Consider the following 15,420-nt stretch of genomic DNA (forward strand, 5'->3'; position numbering starts at 1 on the left):
CAGCGCTGCCAGCAGTTGTGAAAGCGCTGCCTGGAAGGGTCCGCACCGTGCCCTGGCTCCAAACGTCCAGACGAGGTATTTTTAGCCCCTCCAGGGTTCAGGATTCAGGATTGAGGATGAGCGCAGCCCTTTCCTGGCAGGAGCTCCAGCTTGGCCATCGCCCCCCAACCTCGCTGCGCTACTGCCCGACTGTACGGAAAAGCCTGGAGGCGTTGACAAGAATCCCAGCTGGACAGATCGCTGCCACACGGGCACCGGGAGCGCTGCCCAGCGGCCCTGCTGGCCTGTCCCCGTCACCGTGTGACTCATTTCACAGAGAGACACGGCAGGACAGGCACGGGGGGCTGGGCGCTCGGCTCCCCCTCGGGCCCCGGGAATAAACAGCCCCTTGTGCAGCCGGGGCAGATGATGCAGGGCTGACCAGCAGCCCCCTGATGGCACAGAATGGCTCCCTTGTGGCAGGCTGGGATCACAGGGCTGCCTTCGGGGCCGTCTTCACCTGAGGGGTGGAGTGCTGTGCTTCGTGTCGCCTTTGATGTCACCAAGAAAGCCCCAAGAGGCCACAGCACACCAGGCACTGCTGTTGTTGCTGCCAGCGGCAGATCCAGACACGATCCCCCCAAACGGGGATGCAAACAAATTCCCTGCGAGGCTGGTTAATCCTCCCCCAGGGAAAATTAATCAGAGCGCCAGGGATGCCAAATAAAAAGCAGATTTGAATAAAGGTTGCAGGAGCACCAGGTTCTCACAGGCAAACACAGGGACAAGCTCTCTCCTCTGGCCCAGGGCAGGAGCACGTGCTCTGATGCAGCTGTGGGGCTGAGCAGCTCAGCAAATAAAAAAAAATAAATAAAAGTGGGGGGGGGGGGGGGGAAATCACATTCCAGTGGCAGCATTTTTAAGCAGCACAATCCATGGAAGAGAAAGCTAAAGCCCTGATTCAATCCCTGCCTTGCATGCACCAAGATTTGCCGTGCCCAGTGGGGATGTGGAGCAGAAAAATGCTGCAAAAAACCAAATTTCAGCCCAAGCAATCAGGTGAAGCCTCCCTGATCCTTCCAGGCAGCACAGCATGGAGCTGATCCCAGCCCTCCTTGGGACTGGCTGAGCCAATGCAGGAGCGTCCCAGCTCCCAGCTGGACCTGCTGGGTCCCTGCCAGGATTCCAGGAAGGAGGAGAATGTGTCTGTCCTCCCAGAGCCTGGACATAAACAGGAAGCAAGTGTGGAAAAATACAACAGGTTTGCTCGCAGCTCTGTGTTCCAGGTAAGAGGAAAAGTGCCCAAACTGTCCAGATGTGGAGGAGCTGGAGGTTCAAGGGACCAAACCTGTGGGGAGCAGTGCTGGCTGAGTGACCCAGTTAATCCCAGTGCAGGACTGGGCACAGGGTAGAGCTGGACTTCCAAATCCCAAGAGTCACAGCATGGCTCCAGACAACAGGAAGAACAGAAAACGATCCAGGCAGCAGTTTGGTTTAAAGAATTTATTTCAGACAAAAAACTCCCCACCAAAAAGTCGTACAAAAAGAGTAGAGACAAAGAGTGGTCATTACAAAAGTGTTCACAGATAGAAAAGACTCATCTGAGCAACCCCAGCACAGAGCCCAAGGCACGCTGGCATTGGTTTGTGCACGGCCAGGGATTGTCTCAGTGAGGGAATGCGAAGGTCCTCAGCCCCCAAACTCTGCTCAGGGCCTCCTGCAGTGAGCAGGGGCAGCCCCTGGCTCCTGACCACAACACCCAGCTCACCCTTCCCACACTGGTTCCCACCCAGTGAGCACAGGCTGCTGCTGTGGGCCTCTGACACCTCAAGGACTCCCAGTCCTGAAGGATTTATCCCAACTCCACACTTTCCATCAGCACCTGTGGCTGCCACCAGCCTTACACTGGGTTTCCCTCTCTCTTCCTTGGCCACCAGGCACAGCTCCAGCCCCCTGTGCTGGTACCACAGTTTGAGGGTTGGTTTCAGCCCCATCTTGGGGAAGGCACCAGCACACTGTGCAGGTTTGGTGCTGACACTCACAAACCAGCTTTCCTGTTCTTAGCAAACAGCACCAAAACACTGCTACAGATCTTAAATTCATCCCCCAAGTCCTTGTATCAGCCCTTGGAGGCCTTCAGAGTTTGGTTAGGTGGCTCAAACCATTCACCCCACAGGTACCCAGTGGCTTGTGGCAGAGTAGTGGCTGAGCCCTCTATTTCACTCAGCCAGAAAAGGACCTTTCTCTGCCTTGGGGACCTGCAGTCCTGGTGAGCCACAGGCAAAGGGCAGCACCTGCATCACCCCAGGGCCCAGCCCTGAGCACCATCCAAGCAAACATCCTCCAGTAATCCTGAGAAACACCTCCAAGCTCCCGTTCTCCACATCAGGAGCTGACAGAAGTTTTCAGAGCACGGCACTGCAGGCAAGGGGAGAGCAATCTGGGCTTGAATTCCCTGTTCTAACCCCAAAATCCCAGGGCAGTTCTGAACCCTGCGTGTCCCACCCGGCTCCTCGTGTTCTCCTACCCGTGCCGGGGCCACGGCCCCACGCTGGCTCTGGGCCTGGGGACAGTGACGACAGGAGTGGCCGAGAGCTGTGAGCAGGGTCGGGGTGGCACGTGCCCGTTCCCAGACCCCAGTGCTGTGAGGCTGCAAGCTGCCATCCCCAGGGATCGTCACGCTGCCGCACGCAGCCGGAGCGCCCCTCTCAGCAGGTCATGCAGCGCGGGCGGATGCCGTCTGACACCGGGTTGGGATCCACCTGCAGAGCCAAGGCCACAGTCAAAACCCTGAGCAGTGGCACATGCCAGGCTGCAGCAGCCTCCCAGCCCAGAGGGATGAATCACCTCTGAGTAGAGCGGGGGTGGTCGGAAGCGGAATTCCTGGATGTAGGCGAAGAAGGGACCCTCCAGGATGTCCCCGAGCTCGCTGCGGCACGGGGGAGCCAGGCTCTGCTCGGCCTCGGGGCTGGACACCACTGCTGAGTACTCAGGGGGGGCTGCAGAGAAAGGAGGGCCATCAGGGAATAGCAAACACTCTCCCATAAATAGGGGACATGCAGATTAAAGGGCTTCAAACCCACTACTCCCCAAACCCTCTCAGTTCCCTGAGGAAGAAACCCAGGAGATCGAGCACCACAACCAAAAAATTAGGTTAAAAAAAGGCCAAACTGGCCCAGTTGAGAACTTTGTGTCTCACTGACCAGGGAGAAGGAGATGCTCACCCTCCAGCTGCTCTGGGATGGTGCTGAGCCAGTCCAGGTTGACGCTGTACTGGCTGCTGACACTGGAGGTGCGGCTCCCAAAGGGATGGAGGGGGATGGTCCCGATGACCAGAGGCAGCTCAAGGAGCAGCTTGGACGTCCCAGGAATATCCACACAAACCTGCCAAGACAGGGAAGAGCAGGGAAGCTCAGCTTGGTGGTGTTTTCCCAGTCTGGAGGGGCAGAAGGGGATCCCTGCAGAGCTCCCTCACCTTCAGGGAATATTCCACCTGGATGATGCGGCACTGGAGGATGGACGGCCCCACGGGCGGGATCTTCAGCGCCCGGCCGTGCCACACCTCCCTCTTCCCGGCTGGAATGGGGTCCCCAGTGATGCTGGTCACCACTGACTTCTTCTGCTTCTTGGTGCCCCGGGCGATGAAGATCTGGGTCTGGATGATGGCGGCCTTGGGCACCACGGCCCGGCTGGTGCAGTTGTCGATCTCAGCAAAGATGGGGATGACCTCACCTGCCAAAACAGGCACACATTTGTTGGAGGAGGGGAGGCAGAGCCCAGTTCTGCCTCAAGAATTGATGCACAACCCCCAACTGAGGGTTGGCCACGCTGTCTGACAGGGCAGGCACGTGGGTTCATCCAGGAGGAGCATCCCAAGGATGCTGCACACACTAAAGCTCACTGATTTCCTGGCAGCTCACGGTGCCCCAAATCCCCTCCTCAAGGGCCCCAGCACCTGGTCTCACCTGGGGTGTAGCCTTTTCGGTCAATCTTGGCAGTCACAGACACTTGGCCACGGTTGCAGTACCAGGCACGAGCAAGTTTCTCCTTAGCACCTGCCTGGGGAGCCTGGAGAAAGGGAAATATTTTGGCTATTTAGTAACTAAGGATGAAACTCACAGCAATCACCTCCCTGGCACCAAGAACCTGCTGGGGAGCATCAGCAACTTCTCAGGTATCTGATGCAAGAAGCTGTTGCAATGCATTAAAGTTTCCAAAACCAAAGAGGCACAGCTGACCTCTGCCCAGCCCAGGTAAGGCTGGAGGGCACAAGTTACAGGGGGAAATATTCCCTCTGCAAACCAGGCCTGCATTGTGGTGCTGAAAGGGTGGCAGACACCTTCCCTGTGGGCTTCCTTGGGTAAGTTTTGGATGTCAGAGCCCTGGGGTGGAGCAGGGGGAGCTCACCAGCAGTGCAGGGGTGTTTATGTCGATGGGTTCAATCACAGTGAACTCCTTCTTTGCTTTCTTCACTGTTGACCAGGGTCTGTGCAGCTTGGCCTTCACCCAGTAGCGCACACTGCCGTGCTTGCCCTCAAAGGAGGTGGCCAGGGTCCTGGGCATGAGCAACAAACAGTTTTAGAAAGGTTTTGCTCAAAAATCCCTCATTTTCAAGATGCCCTCTCCCCCCAAAAATGCCAACTTACTCAGGGAGCTGGAAGGTGAAGGGGAACTCGTGCTTTCCTGCCTGCAGTACAGTGGCCTCACCATTGTCTGTGGGCAAAACAGATCGAGGAGGATTAGCTCCCTCCTCCAGAACCTCCTCCCCAGGCAGGTCACAGAGGTGTGCAGCACCCAGCAAGGAGCAGCACGAGGGCACAGCAGAGTTTCTGCCAGGGCTGAGCTGCAGCAGCTGTGACACAAGAGCTGGGTACTGTCTGCATTCCTTGTGTCTGCAGACGGGCACGGCCCAGGGGCACCTCCTTGGAGAGCTGGGCAGCTTCCCCAGGTGGGCTCTGCTTCACCCTCACCCTCAGCAACCTCACCCCACAGCTTTGGAGTGAGAGCCCAAGATGCCCAGCTGGACAGAGAGTGGCCAGCCAAGCCCCCATGCCCCTCAAGAGTCTGCACCCCAGGCTGCTCAAAACAAGTCCCTGAAGCTCCACACTTTTCCAACGCTGCCTCCCTGCCATGAACAGCTCAGAGAAAAGGAGTATTGTCCCCAGCCAAGGTGTCCTGCACAGCAGCATCATCCAGCTGTGCACCTCAAGATTTCAGGGTGCACCAGAAGGTGAAGGGTCTGCAGGGACCTCCACAGAGCACTCAGTCCCTAAGGCACCCAAATTTCAGCCTGTTGGTGTGTCAAGCACTCAGCAGCCAAGCTGAAACCCAGATCCCTGCACTTTTGGGGTGCCATGCACCCTGATTTCAGCCAGCTGGGGCGTCTGGAACCTCAGCAGCCCAAGCTGCCCCTGCACCCAGATCCCTGCAGTTTTGGGGTGCCATGCACCCCGATTTGTGCCGGCAGGGGTGTCTGGAGCCCTCACCAGCCGAGGCTGCCCCACAGCCGCGCTGTCCCAGCCCCTGCGGTGCCCGCTGCCCTCACCCGCCTGAGGGGCTCCGCACCCGGAGCTCTCCCCCGGGTCAGGGTCTGCCGTACCTGGCGGTGCCATCAGCGTGTCCCGGTGGCTCAGAAATTCCACCTGGTCGCTGTAGCTCTGCGTGTAGGCTGTGCTGGAGCCGGCGCTGCGGGACTCGGTCCAGTGGACGCGGGCAGCGCCCATGGCCCTGAGGCGCAGCGCCCCGAGCCGCGCGGCCGCCGCCAGCTCCAGCACCACGCGGCCCGACACGGCCTGCCCGGGGCTGAAGGCGGCCGGGCCGTCCCGCTCGGCGCCCTCCAGCACGATGGAGAAACGTTTGAGGCGATCGAAAATCATGGCGCTGCTCAGCCCAGACCGGCGCGATGCGGCTGAACCCGGCTCGGCTCGGCTGAGCCCGGCTTTAAGCGGCCGGCGCGGCCGGGGGCGGCCCCGGCGGGGCGGGACGGGCCGGGCCGGGCTCAGCAAAACAAGGCAGGGAGCATGTGCGGATCGGCCCCTGGAGCTCCGCCGGCGGGGTGGGACCGTGCGGGGCCGGGGCTGGTCCCGGCCGGGCTCCTCGGCTTATCCCGGGGCCGCACCGAGACATTGCCGCGGGACCGGGGCTGGGCAGGGGCTGAGCGCTGCTGGTGCTCGGGGGAGACTCCCTGTCTGCTGCCACCAAGGTTGCCTGCAGCTCCCATCCTTAACCCTAAATCCTTCTCTAGCTTCTGTACGTGCTTCACAAATTTCCCTTCCAGCTCCATCCTTGCCCCCTCCCAGATTTTCCCTCCAACTCCATTCTTGCCCTCCAAAACTCCCTTCCAGCTCCTATTGACCCTCAAAATCCCCTTCCAGCCTGCATTCTTGTCCCCCAAAACTCACTTCCAGCTCCTATTCTTGTCCCCTAAAACTCCCTTCCAGCTCCTATTCTTGACCCTCAAAATCCCCCTCCACCTCCTATCCTTGCCTTTCAAACTCCTTTCCACCTCCTAACCTTGTCCCTCAAAATCCCTGTCCTTGCCTCTCAAAATCCTCATCCTCGCCCCTCAAAATCCCCATCCTTGACCTCCAAGCCCTCCTCTATGTCCATCCTTGCCCCCCAAACTTCCCCTCCACCTTCCTCCTTGCCCCCCAAACTTCCCCTCCACCTTCCTCCTTGCCCCCCAAACTCCTTTCCAGTTCCCATCCTTGCCCCTCAAGCTCCCTCACCAGCTTCTATCGTTGCCCCTCAAACTCCCCTTGCAACTCCAGTCCTGACATCCCATCCCATCTTTGTCCAGAATCCCCATTCCCAGTGGGCTGTGGTCAGGGGGGATTCCTCTCTCCTCCAGTGCCCCCAGGCCAGAGCCGAGGGCCACACCCCACCCTGACCCACATCCTTCCCTCCCCAGGAGCCATTCCCAGGGCTGGGAACCGGCCCCAGCTGGATCTGGGCTCCTGACACACGCGGGGATGCCTGGGACATCACTCAGTTCTAAGAAATCAAGAACTGGCTGGGGTTCAGCTTGTGCAACGACAGGGTGAGCAATCCCTGCGCTTGTTAACCAGGCGAGCGCCAGTTTTCCACCAGATACTGCTGGGATTGGTGTCTCAAACTCAGTGAGAAATTCCACCTGCATGGGCAGGAGCAGCTCCGTGCTGGTGCTCAGCTGGGGTAAAACAGTGGAAAGTGGGAATTGGTGATTCCCAGGGGGGACACTACCTCGAGATGTTGTAAAAGTGAGGAGAAAGCAATCTGTGCCCCCAAAAGAGTTAATGCAGCCTTAGAAACTTCCACTTTCGGGATGGCTGTTGTGTTTGTGGAGCAGCAGAGCCCTGCACCCCTGGCATGGGCAGGGGATAAGACAGAACAGGCATTAAAAACATTACTCAGCATTTGGCTGCCTGAGTTTTAGGGATTCCCAGGGGGGGCATCGCCATCAGCAGCACCCTGAGATGTTGTAAAAAGGGAGGAGAAAGGTATCTATGCCTTAGAAACTTCCACTTTGGGGATGAATGTCATGTTTTTGGAGCACCAGAGCCCTGCACCCCCAGCACAGGCCAGGGATGAGACAGAACAGGCATTAAAAACATTACTCAGCATTTGGCTGCTTGAGTTTTGGGGATTTTTGAGTTGCTCCCAGCCATGCCAGGCAGGAGCTGCTGTGCTGAACTCATTTGATCACAGCCTCTTAAAAAATGAACTGGGCTGAAGCCTGGCATTTCTTTTAGCTGTTTCCAAGGCTGAACTGGAATTGTTTGCCTCCCTCCCCAGGGGAAGGGGACTGTGGTTTGTTTTATGTGCACGGCCATTTGCTGCCACGGGCAAACATGAATCATAGCATAGCAAAAGCTCTGAGGGAGAGGGAAAGGAGGAAGGAAGGCACGTCACAGCACGAGTTCACTGGTGACACCAGCTCTGGGAAAGAGCCTGGTGTCCCTGCAGTGACATGAGAGGTGGGGAGGCTCTTGAGAGGGGCTGGAGCCTTGGCTGGGCCCCTCTCTTTGCTTGGCATCCTGCTCTTCCTCCTCCTCCCGGCACACACCCCTGGGCTGTGACTCAGCCCTCGCCCACGGGATGCGGATCCCTGCAAACCAAACTAAACCCAACCAAACTAAACCACACCAAACCTCCCTCCCGTGGCACGCGATGCCCTCAGCTGTGCCATGTAGGGAGGGAGGGCAGCTCCTCACTGACCCTCTGGGGCCCCCACACCCAGAGAGGGTCTCTCCTCTCTCCTGCCATCCCCACGTGGGGAGCACAACCAAGGGTTTTCCTTTCAGGTGCCCAAGGCAAGCCCAGCCAGGCCGGGCACAGCACTCAGGGCATCATCTCCAACTCTTCAGCCCCATCTAGAGTCTGGCCAGGCTGGAGCTGCTCCCAGCAGGACAGGAGCTGACAGCCTGCCCTGCTCATGGGGGGCTGCACCTTCCCTGACACGCTGCTGCGACCTGGTGGCTCCCGGAGTCACACGAGAAGGGAATGCAGCAGGTAAATGGTAAGGCAGCAGCCCAGGATGGAGGTGAGATGGGACAGTGCAGAGCCTGGCACAAACACGTGCTACCAGGCTGAGGAACCAGCCCCATCCCTGCCAGATTTGGGATTGCTGTGAATGGACAAGGATTAAGGTGCTGCTTGAGGCCACCCCACAAAGGAAGGAGAGCCCTGATGCCAGGCAGAAAATAAAATGAATATATGAAAATAAAATGGCTTCTGGATGTTTGCCTCTCACCAGCGCAGGAACTACACCAGGGAAGTGCTGCAGGATCCTCAGAGAGAAAAGATCACTGCACAACAATTATTTTATTTCCTATCCTCCCATCATCTCATGCAGAAGAGTCCAGGGCTCTCCTTGTGCTGCCTTTGCCCATTAACCCCCTGTGTTCCTCTCCCCCTGCTCCCTCTCTCAGAGGATTACACAACACACGTTTAAAGGCCCTGCCTGAACATCCTCCTTGCACACTTTTTTTCTTGTCTCTCAGCGCAGCACCCCAGCGCCAGCACTCACCACCCTGCCAGGAAACTGCAGATAAACTCAGCTGAGGGGAGAGCAGGAGGGAGGGCGCTTATCTGTGCCCAGCTCCCCTCCTCTGCACTGCCTCGTTACCATGACAAAACCTGCGCTTTTTAAACACCACGCACACACGGCTGATCTCGTGGAGAAGCAACAAGAAAGGAGCAGTCACAGGGCCTGGCTGGCGGATGGTGGCACGTTTCTCACCAGCTGACATCGGGAAGGCCCTCACGCTGCTGTTGGGGACAGAACAGGGGACAGCAGGATCCTAAGGAAGTTATTTTGGCTGCAGGACAGCCCCTCTCTGCTGTTCCTTCCCATAAAACACCCCGGTGATCGCACGTGTCCCTCTCACAAGGCAGAACAGGAATCTGTGTGCAGACGGAGACAATAAAACCCAAGTTCTGGTGAGGCTCTCTGCTCTCCAGGCAGTCCCTGTGCAGTCAGGAAGGGCCAGGAGCCATCAGCTCCAAGCTGCAGGTGTGCAGGGTGCCTGTGAGCAGCTCCTGCAATTCCTGCAGCCCTTGCCCTTCCCCAGATGGCTCCAGGGGCTCCTGGAGCTCACAGCCACAGCAGCAGAATCCAAATGTGCTGGCAGCAGCTTGTGGCTTCCCTCCAGATATTCTCTGCAGGGATAATGGGGGACAAAACTCACCCTGTCACCTCAGAGCTAATGGGACACAAGAATTGCATGACCAAGTGCTCAGGAGCTTCACTGCTGGAGAAGGGATTAATTGTGATTTGGACACTTTGTACAGGTGCAGTTCCTGCAATTCCCGCAGCCCTTGCCCTTCCCCAGATGGCTCCAGGGGCTCCTGGAGCACCCAGTCCCAGCAGCAAAATCCAAACGTGCTGGCAGCAGCTTGTGGCTTCCCTACAGACATTCCCTGCAGGGATAATGGGGGATAAAACTCACCCTGTCACCTCAGAGCTAATGGGACACCGCCCAAGAACTGCATGACCAAGTGCTCAGGAGATTTACTGCTGGAGAAGGGATTAATTGTGATTTGGACACTTTGTACAGGTGCAGCTGCCAAGGGAACATCCTCAGGCACAGCATGGAAGAGCTGCTGCCAAATGACACAAACTCCAGAGCAGTGCAGGTGTTTGGAGCAGATGGCATGGCACAGTTGTCCAGAAATAGAGAAAATTACCTTCCTAGTACAGTCCAGAGACAGGAAAACCTCCAGGACGCCAACTCAGGTCCTCTTTCCATCCCTCCAGTTTATTCCTGTAACATCTACATTTGCCAGATTGGGCTGGCACCATTCTGGGTTGCACTTGGCCACTGACACATTGAAATGCCCTCAGCATAAATCCTACAGCCATCTCCATAAGAAACAGGGAAAGAGGGAGGAAGAGCAACAGAGGGATGGCTGTGACCCTGTTATTGGAGGGGAGGATAAAAGATGTGCATGTTCCTAAGAAAAGCCAGAGTTAATGAGTGGATGGACAGTGAGACATCCCATATCCCTCAGCTCTGGATCATTTCATGCCAAGCACACAAAGAATGGCTTGTGGCATGCCAGTGGCTTGTCCTCCTGCAGCAGATCTGAGCAACGTGCCAGCTGGGCACGCGGCCCCGGCATCAGGGACCCGAAAACAAACATTGGCTGAGGCACTAAGTGCTCTTTCCACACTTGTGAACAGACACTCGTGTTTGCTCTTCCCTGTGCAAACACAACAAAAGCCACAAATCCCTGGTGTTCCCCAGCCCTGGCTTTGCCATCGGCCTCCTGGAAACCAGCAGCAGAGAGAGCAACCCTCGGCCAAGGTGAGAAGAAGAGCAAGGAGCTCTGTGTGGGTCAGCAACACCCACAGGGCAGAGGAGCCTCTGAGGGGACACCTGCAGCCTGAGGGGTCCCAACCCAACACAGACACACCCAAGGGGGTTCCAATCCCGTGCCCTGGCACACAGACCCATCCAAGGGGGTTCTAATCCCACACCCTGCACACAGACACACCCAAGAGGATTCCAATCCCCCACCTTGGCACACAGACCCTTTCAAGGAGATCCTAACCCCACACCCTGGCACACAGACCCACCCAAGACTCACTCAAGGGAGTTCCAATCCTGTGTTCTGGCACAAAGACCCATCCAAGGGGGTTCCAACCCCACACCCTGGCACACGGACCCACCCAAGAGGGTTCAAATCCCATGCCCGGGCACACAGACCCGTCCAAATGGGTCCCAGTTCCACACCCTGGCACACAGACCCATCCAAGGAGATCCCAACCCCATGCCCTGGCACGCAGATCCATCCAAATGGGTCCCAACCCCACACCCTGGCACACAGACCCATCCAAGACCCACCCACGGGGGTTCCAACGCCATGCCCTGGCACACAGACCCATCCAAGAGGGTCCTAATCCCACACCTTGGCACACAGACCCATCCAAATGGGTTCCAATCCCACACCTTGGCACACAGACCCATCCAAGAGGGTTCCAGTCCCATACCCTGGCACACAGACCCATCCAAGAAGATTCCAGTCCCATACCCTGGCACACAGACCCACCCAAGGAGATCCCAAACCCATACCCTGGCACACAGACCCATCCAAGACCCATCCAAGAGGGTCCCAACCCCATGCCCTGGCACACAGACCCATCCAAGAGAGTTCCAATTCCACACCCTGGCACACAGACCCACTCAAGGAGATCCCAATCCCCCCCCTTGGCACACAGACCACCCAAAGAGGTCCCAGTCCCATGCCTTGGCACACAGACCCACCCAAGGACATCCCAACTCCCCACCCTGGCACAGCCCCCGCCCCGTGCCCTCACCGTGGATGAGCTGCCGCCGGCGGTACAGGAAGGTCTGGCAGGCCGTGTAGTCGCGGTAGACGATGTTGAGGCCGATGCTGTGGCTCTCCAGCCAGTGCACGGAGGCCAGCCCGCGGGCACACACCTCCAGCGCCCGCACCCGCATTGCCCCGCTCAGCTCCAGCTGCACCCGCCCGTGCAGCCGCTCCCCGCCGCCATGGGCCCTGCCCTGCTCCAGCTGCACCTCCAGCCTCCGCACCCGCCCCGGCAGCTGCATCCCTGCTGCCCTCACTGCTCCAGGAGCTGCCCAGGGAAAGGAGGAACAGAAAAAGCTGCACCAAAGTTCCTGAATTTATCACTGCAGGCCTCCCCGGGGGTTGGACCGAGCCCTTGTTTTGCAACGGTGCTGCAGCGTTGGACTCGTGTCCTGTAGTGACGAGGGATGTGTTTTTAAAGGGAGAAAAAAACGGGCCTCCATCTTATCTCTGAGTCACAGACACTGGCGATGTGACACGGGGACGTGCTGGGAGGGGTGACACGCACAGCCAGCAAAGTTGTCCCAGGGGTGGCACAAGGGCCACCACTGTCTGTTTTTGAGGGTATATCTTGCCAGGCCCTGTCTCCACAGATGAGTCAAGTTCCTTTAGGAAATCAAATTTTTGAGGGTATAGCTTCCCAGGCCCTGTCCCCACAGATGAGCCGGGCCACCATTTGTTTTTGAGGGTATACCTTGCCAGGCCCCATCTCCACAGATGAGCCAAATTCTTTTAGGAAATCAAAATTTTGAGGGTATACCTTGCCAGGCCCTGTCCCCACAGATGAGCCAGGCCACCATTTGTTTTTGAGGGTATACCTTGCCAGGTTCTGTCTCCACAGATGAGCCAGGCCACCATTTGTTTTTGAGGGTATACCTTGCCAGGTTCTGTCTCCACAGATGAGCTGGGCCACCATCTATTTTTGAAGGTATACCTTGCCAGATTCTGTCTCCACAGATGAGCCAAATTCCTTTAGGAAATCAAATTGGAAGTTTGCTAAAACGATCTGCAAGGTTTGTCATATGTAAGAAGCTTAGTTTGATTACACCAAGAAGTCATATTGCTATAAAGTGGGTGATAAGGAGTAACATTTAAATGTTTTCTCCTAGGAAATGAAAGAAGTAACAGGTATCCATAGTTAATGAGCCTAGGATTTCTAGCTCTTGAAGGTCAGGTTTATCAATTTTAGAATTATCAATATAAGGTCAGATTTATCAACTTTAGGATTATCAGTATAAGTTTGGGGTTTCTGGCTGGGAGATGGAGATACATGATAATCATCATGTGCTGGCAGATCTCACACAGTGAGCAGTGAGTGGCCTTCCTGCTTCAGGCATTCCTGGGGCACTGCTGGAATTGGAGAGGAGTTTAGAAAGCTCCAAAAACCAGCTCTGCTTTCTGTGTCTAGAAGTTGCACTAAAATCCACGTGCAAAAGAATGTGAATAATCACAGGGACTCCCAGCAACAGCTCTGCCAGCCAGCTGGTGCCTCCAAGGGTGATTCCAGCATTTCTCCCCGTGCCTGTTCCTGCAGCAGCGCAGGTGGCAGTGCCACCTCAGGGTCACATCAAAGTAATGGGGCAGAGCTGGAGCAGATGCAAGTCCCTGTTACTCCACCAAGTGTTGCAACTGAGGTGTTAGGAGGTGTTTAGGGACAGATGGGAGTGCCCGTGTGCACTTGGAAGATGTGAGTGCACGGCTCCTTTGAAGCACGTGTGGAGCAGGGATTGTCTCATTCCTGAAAAATAAAGAGTCAAATCCATCCAGGAAAGCACGAGGCTCGTGGGCCCAGGCACTGCTCACACACAGAGTGAAGCAGTTGTGAAATTTTCCCCACCCTGTGCTCAGAGGTCCTGAGGAATCAAAGCCATGTGCATGGAAAGGCTGAGAAGAGCTTCTTAAGTTCAGCTGAGCCACCCTGCTTACTCAAACCCCAAGGGACAGGGCTGGCCAGCCCCCACTGATCCCTCTGAAACACACCTCGATCCCAAACAGAGTTAGTGCAAGCTCAGCACTCAGGAAATCCATGTGAGTGAGCAGCTCAACAAAAACACAGGGCTCACCTCTGGGAAAACAGCCTGCTCATCACAGCCCCGCTGTCCTACTGTTCACTGACCTTTGGCTGCAGGCCTTGACACCAAAATCCAAACAGAAAATAAGGGAATATCCCATCCCCCAGGCAGCCCTGGTGGTGCCTCTGGCTCTGTGGTGCCTCTGGCTCTGTTTGATCTCCCCACTTGCTCTGTTCCACCCCAGGGCCTGCCCAGAGGCTCTCGGTGCCTCCTGCCATGCTGAGGGATGTGGCACCCACGCCTTTGGGCTAATCTCCTCGTGTTTATTCTTGCTGTCACAACACCTCCTTGTGTCCTCATTCAAGCTGAGAAATAGATGTTCCCTGTGACAACACAGAGCTGGGCCAAGAGCAGAGCTCAGGGATAGCTCTGAGAGCCCACGCCGTGTGGGCAGCTCAGAGTGCGTCAGCACGCGCTGGAGGAGGGAGGACATCACCTTCCTGTGGGGACAGGGCCCTTCCAGGGTCCCCACGGGGACACAGGGTCCTTCCAGGGTCCCCATGGGGACACAGCTTCCCTGGGAGTTTGCCTGTTGGATTTCAGTGGGTTTGTGGGTTTGGGTGTGAACTCTCCTCTCTGCTCAGCCCCACAGAGGTTCTGTGCCCTCCTGGGCAGAGCATTTCACCTGAGGAGACAAACCAGCTCTCAGCTCACTGACATGGGGCTGACAAAGGGGCAGGTGGCACCACTGAGCCTGGTAGCCCCAGGATCTGAGTGTTGTCACCTATAGGGTCACCCCACCCGGGCAGCTGCAGCATCCTCTGTCTCTGGTACCTGGCACATTCTCAGCTTTCTCTGAGGTGTTTTCCCTGTCTGGACACCTCTAGCCATGACAATTTTCCTCCTCTGACCCTCTGTGAGGGACTTTAATCCCCTTCTACGTCCCTCCAACATTCCCTGCCTTAGGGATTTGCTTGCCTGTCCTTTCTCTGCCTTCAAAATATTTCTCATCTACGACTCTGCTCCCACCTGAGGCTGGAGCAGACAGGGCTTGGTGCTCACTGGTCCATATCAAGGAGCTCAGGAGCACACTCCAAGGGGAATTAAGGGGAGGCTGGAGCTTTGCTGGGTATAAACTCACTTCTCCTGTAGTTAATCCAAGCCTGTTAAGGCTGGGCCTGCTGTGGCACATCTTTGGGAAGTCCCTTTGCAGCATGGCTGACGTGGTTCTGACAGAACTTTGATCTGCTGACAGATGGAATCAAAATAAAACTTAAATTGGAGGCAGTAAATGAGGAGGCTGCACCAGGAAAGCTCTGCAGTCACAGATACCTGTGTGCATTTCCCTGGTGACAGGAAAAGGCCAGTTCTGCTGTCAGCACTTTGTTCACCCAAACAGAAAACAACTCTCAGGGTGAGGAGGCAAATGAAGGAATTCACATGGCAGTTCTGGGAACATCACTCCATATGGTAGTATGGAGCTGCTCCAGAAGTTGAGGGCCAAGGAAAAGACCAATTCAGCTGTGATCTGTTCCACATTTAGCAAATCAAATGGCTCAAACACAGAAACATGGCATGAAGGGACCTCTCTGTGAACTGCTGGACAAACAGCAGG

The 15,420-nt window shown here is 56.5% G+C and overlaps 1 protein-coding gene across 4 annotated transcripts; it reads right to left on the bottom strand.

Annotated features, from left to right (window-relative positions):
• Positions 1-1,467: 1,467 nt before the first annotated feature.
• ARRDC2 (arrestin domain containing 2) lies at positions 1,468-12,160 on the bottom strand. Of its 4 annotated transcripts, none has more exons than XM_059489846.1 (8): positions 11,780-12,160; positions 4,626-4,692; positions 4,387-4,534; positions 3,945-4,047; positions 3,455-3,711; positions 3,204-3,363; positions 2,827-2,978; positions 1,468-2,741 (listed from the first exon to the last, which is right to left on the bottom strand). In XM_059489846.1, exons 1-8 carry the CDS (start codon positions 12,033-12,035, stop codon positions 2,688-2,690), a joined length of 1,197 nt encoding a protein of 398 aa, XP_059345829.1. In that variant the 5' UTR covers positions 12,036-12,160; the 3' UTR covers positions 1,468-2,687. The 4 variants fall into 4 exon arrangements, with proteins under 4 accessions (XP_059345829.1, XP_059345828.1, XP_059345826.1 ...); XM_059489845.1 differs by having other exon boundaries at positions 3,183-3,363; XM_059489843.1 differs by lacking the exon at positions 11,780-12,160 and adding an exon at positions 5,579-6,438 and having other exon boundaries at positions 3,183-3,363.
• Between the last annotated feature and the right edge of the window lie 3,260 nt (positions 12,161-15,420).

Source organism: Ammospiza nelsoni, chromosome 27 (genome assembly GCF_027579445.1).
Source record: "Ammospiza nelsoni isolate bAmmNel1 chromosome 27, bAmmNel1.pri, whole genome shotgun sequence".
In the NCBI taxonomy this organism is placed as follows: Eukaryota; Metazoa; Chordata; class Aves; order Passeriformes; family Passerellidae; genus Ammospiza; species Ammospiza nelsoni.

Excerpts from the sequence above, each read along its gene's own strand:
- ARRDC2 (XM_059489843.1), bottom strand. The coding sequence starts at position 5,855 with ATGATTTTCGATCGCCTCAAACGTTTCTCCATCGTGCTGGAGGGCGCC. Across the intron at positions 3,364-3,454 it reads AGGTGGAATATTCCCTGAAG|GTTTGTGTGGATATTCCTGG; the intron begins GTGAGGGAGCTC and ends CTGTCTTGGCAG. Across the intron at positions 2,742-2,826 it reads CACCCCCGCTCTACTCAGAG|GTGGATCCCAACCCGGTGTC; the intron begins GTGATTCATCCC and ends TTGGCTCTGCAG.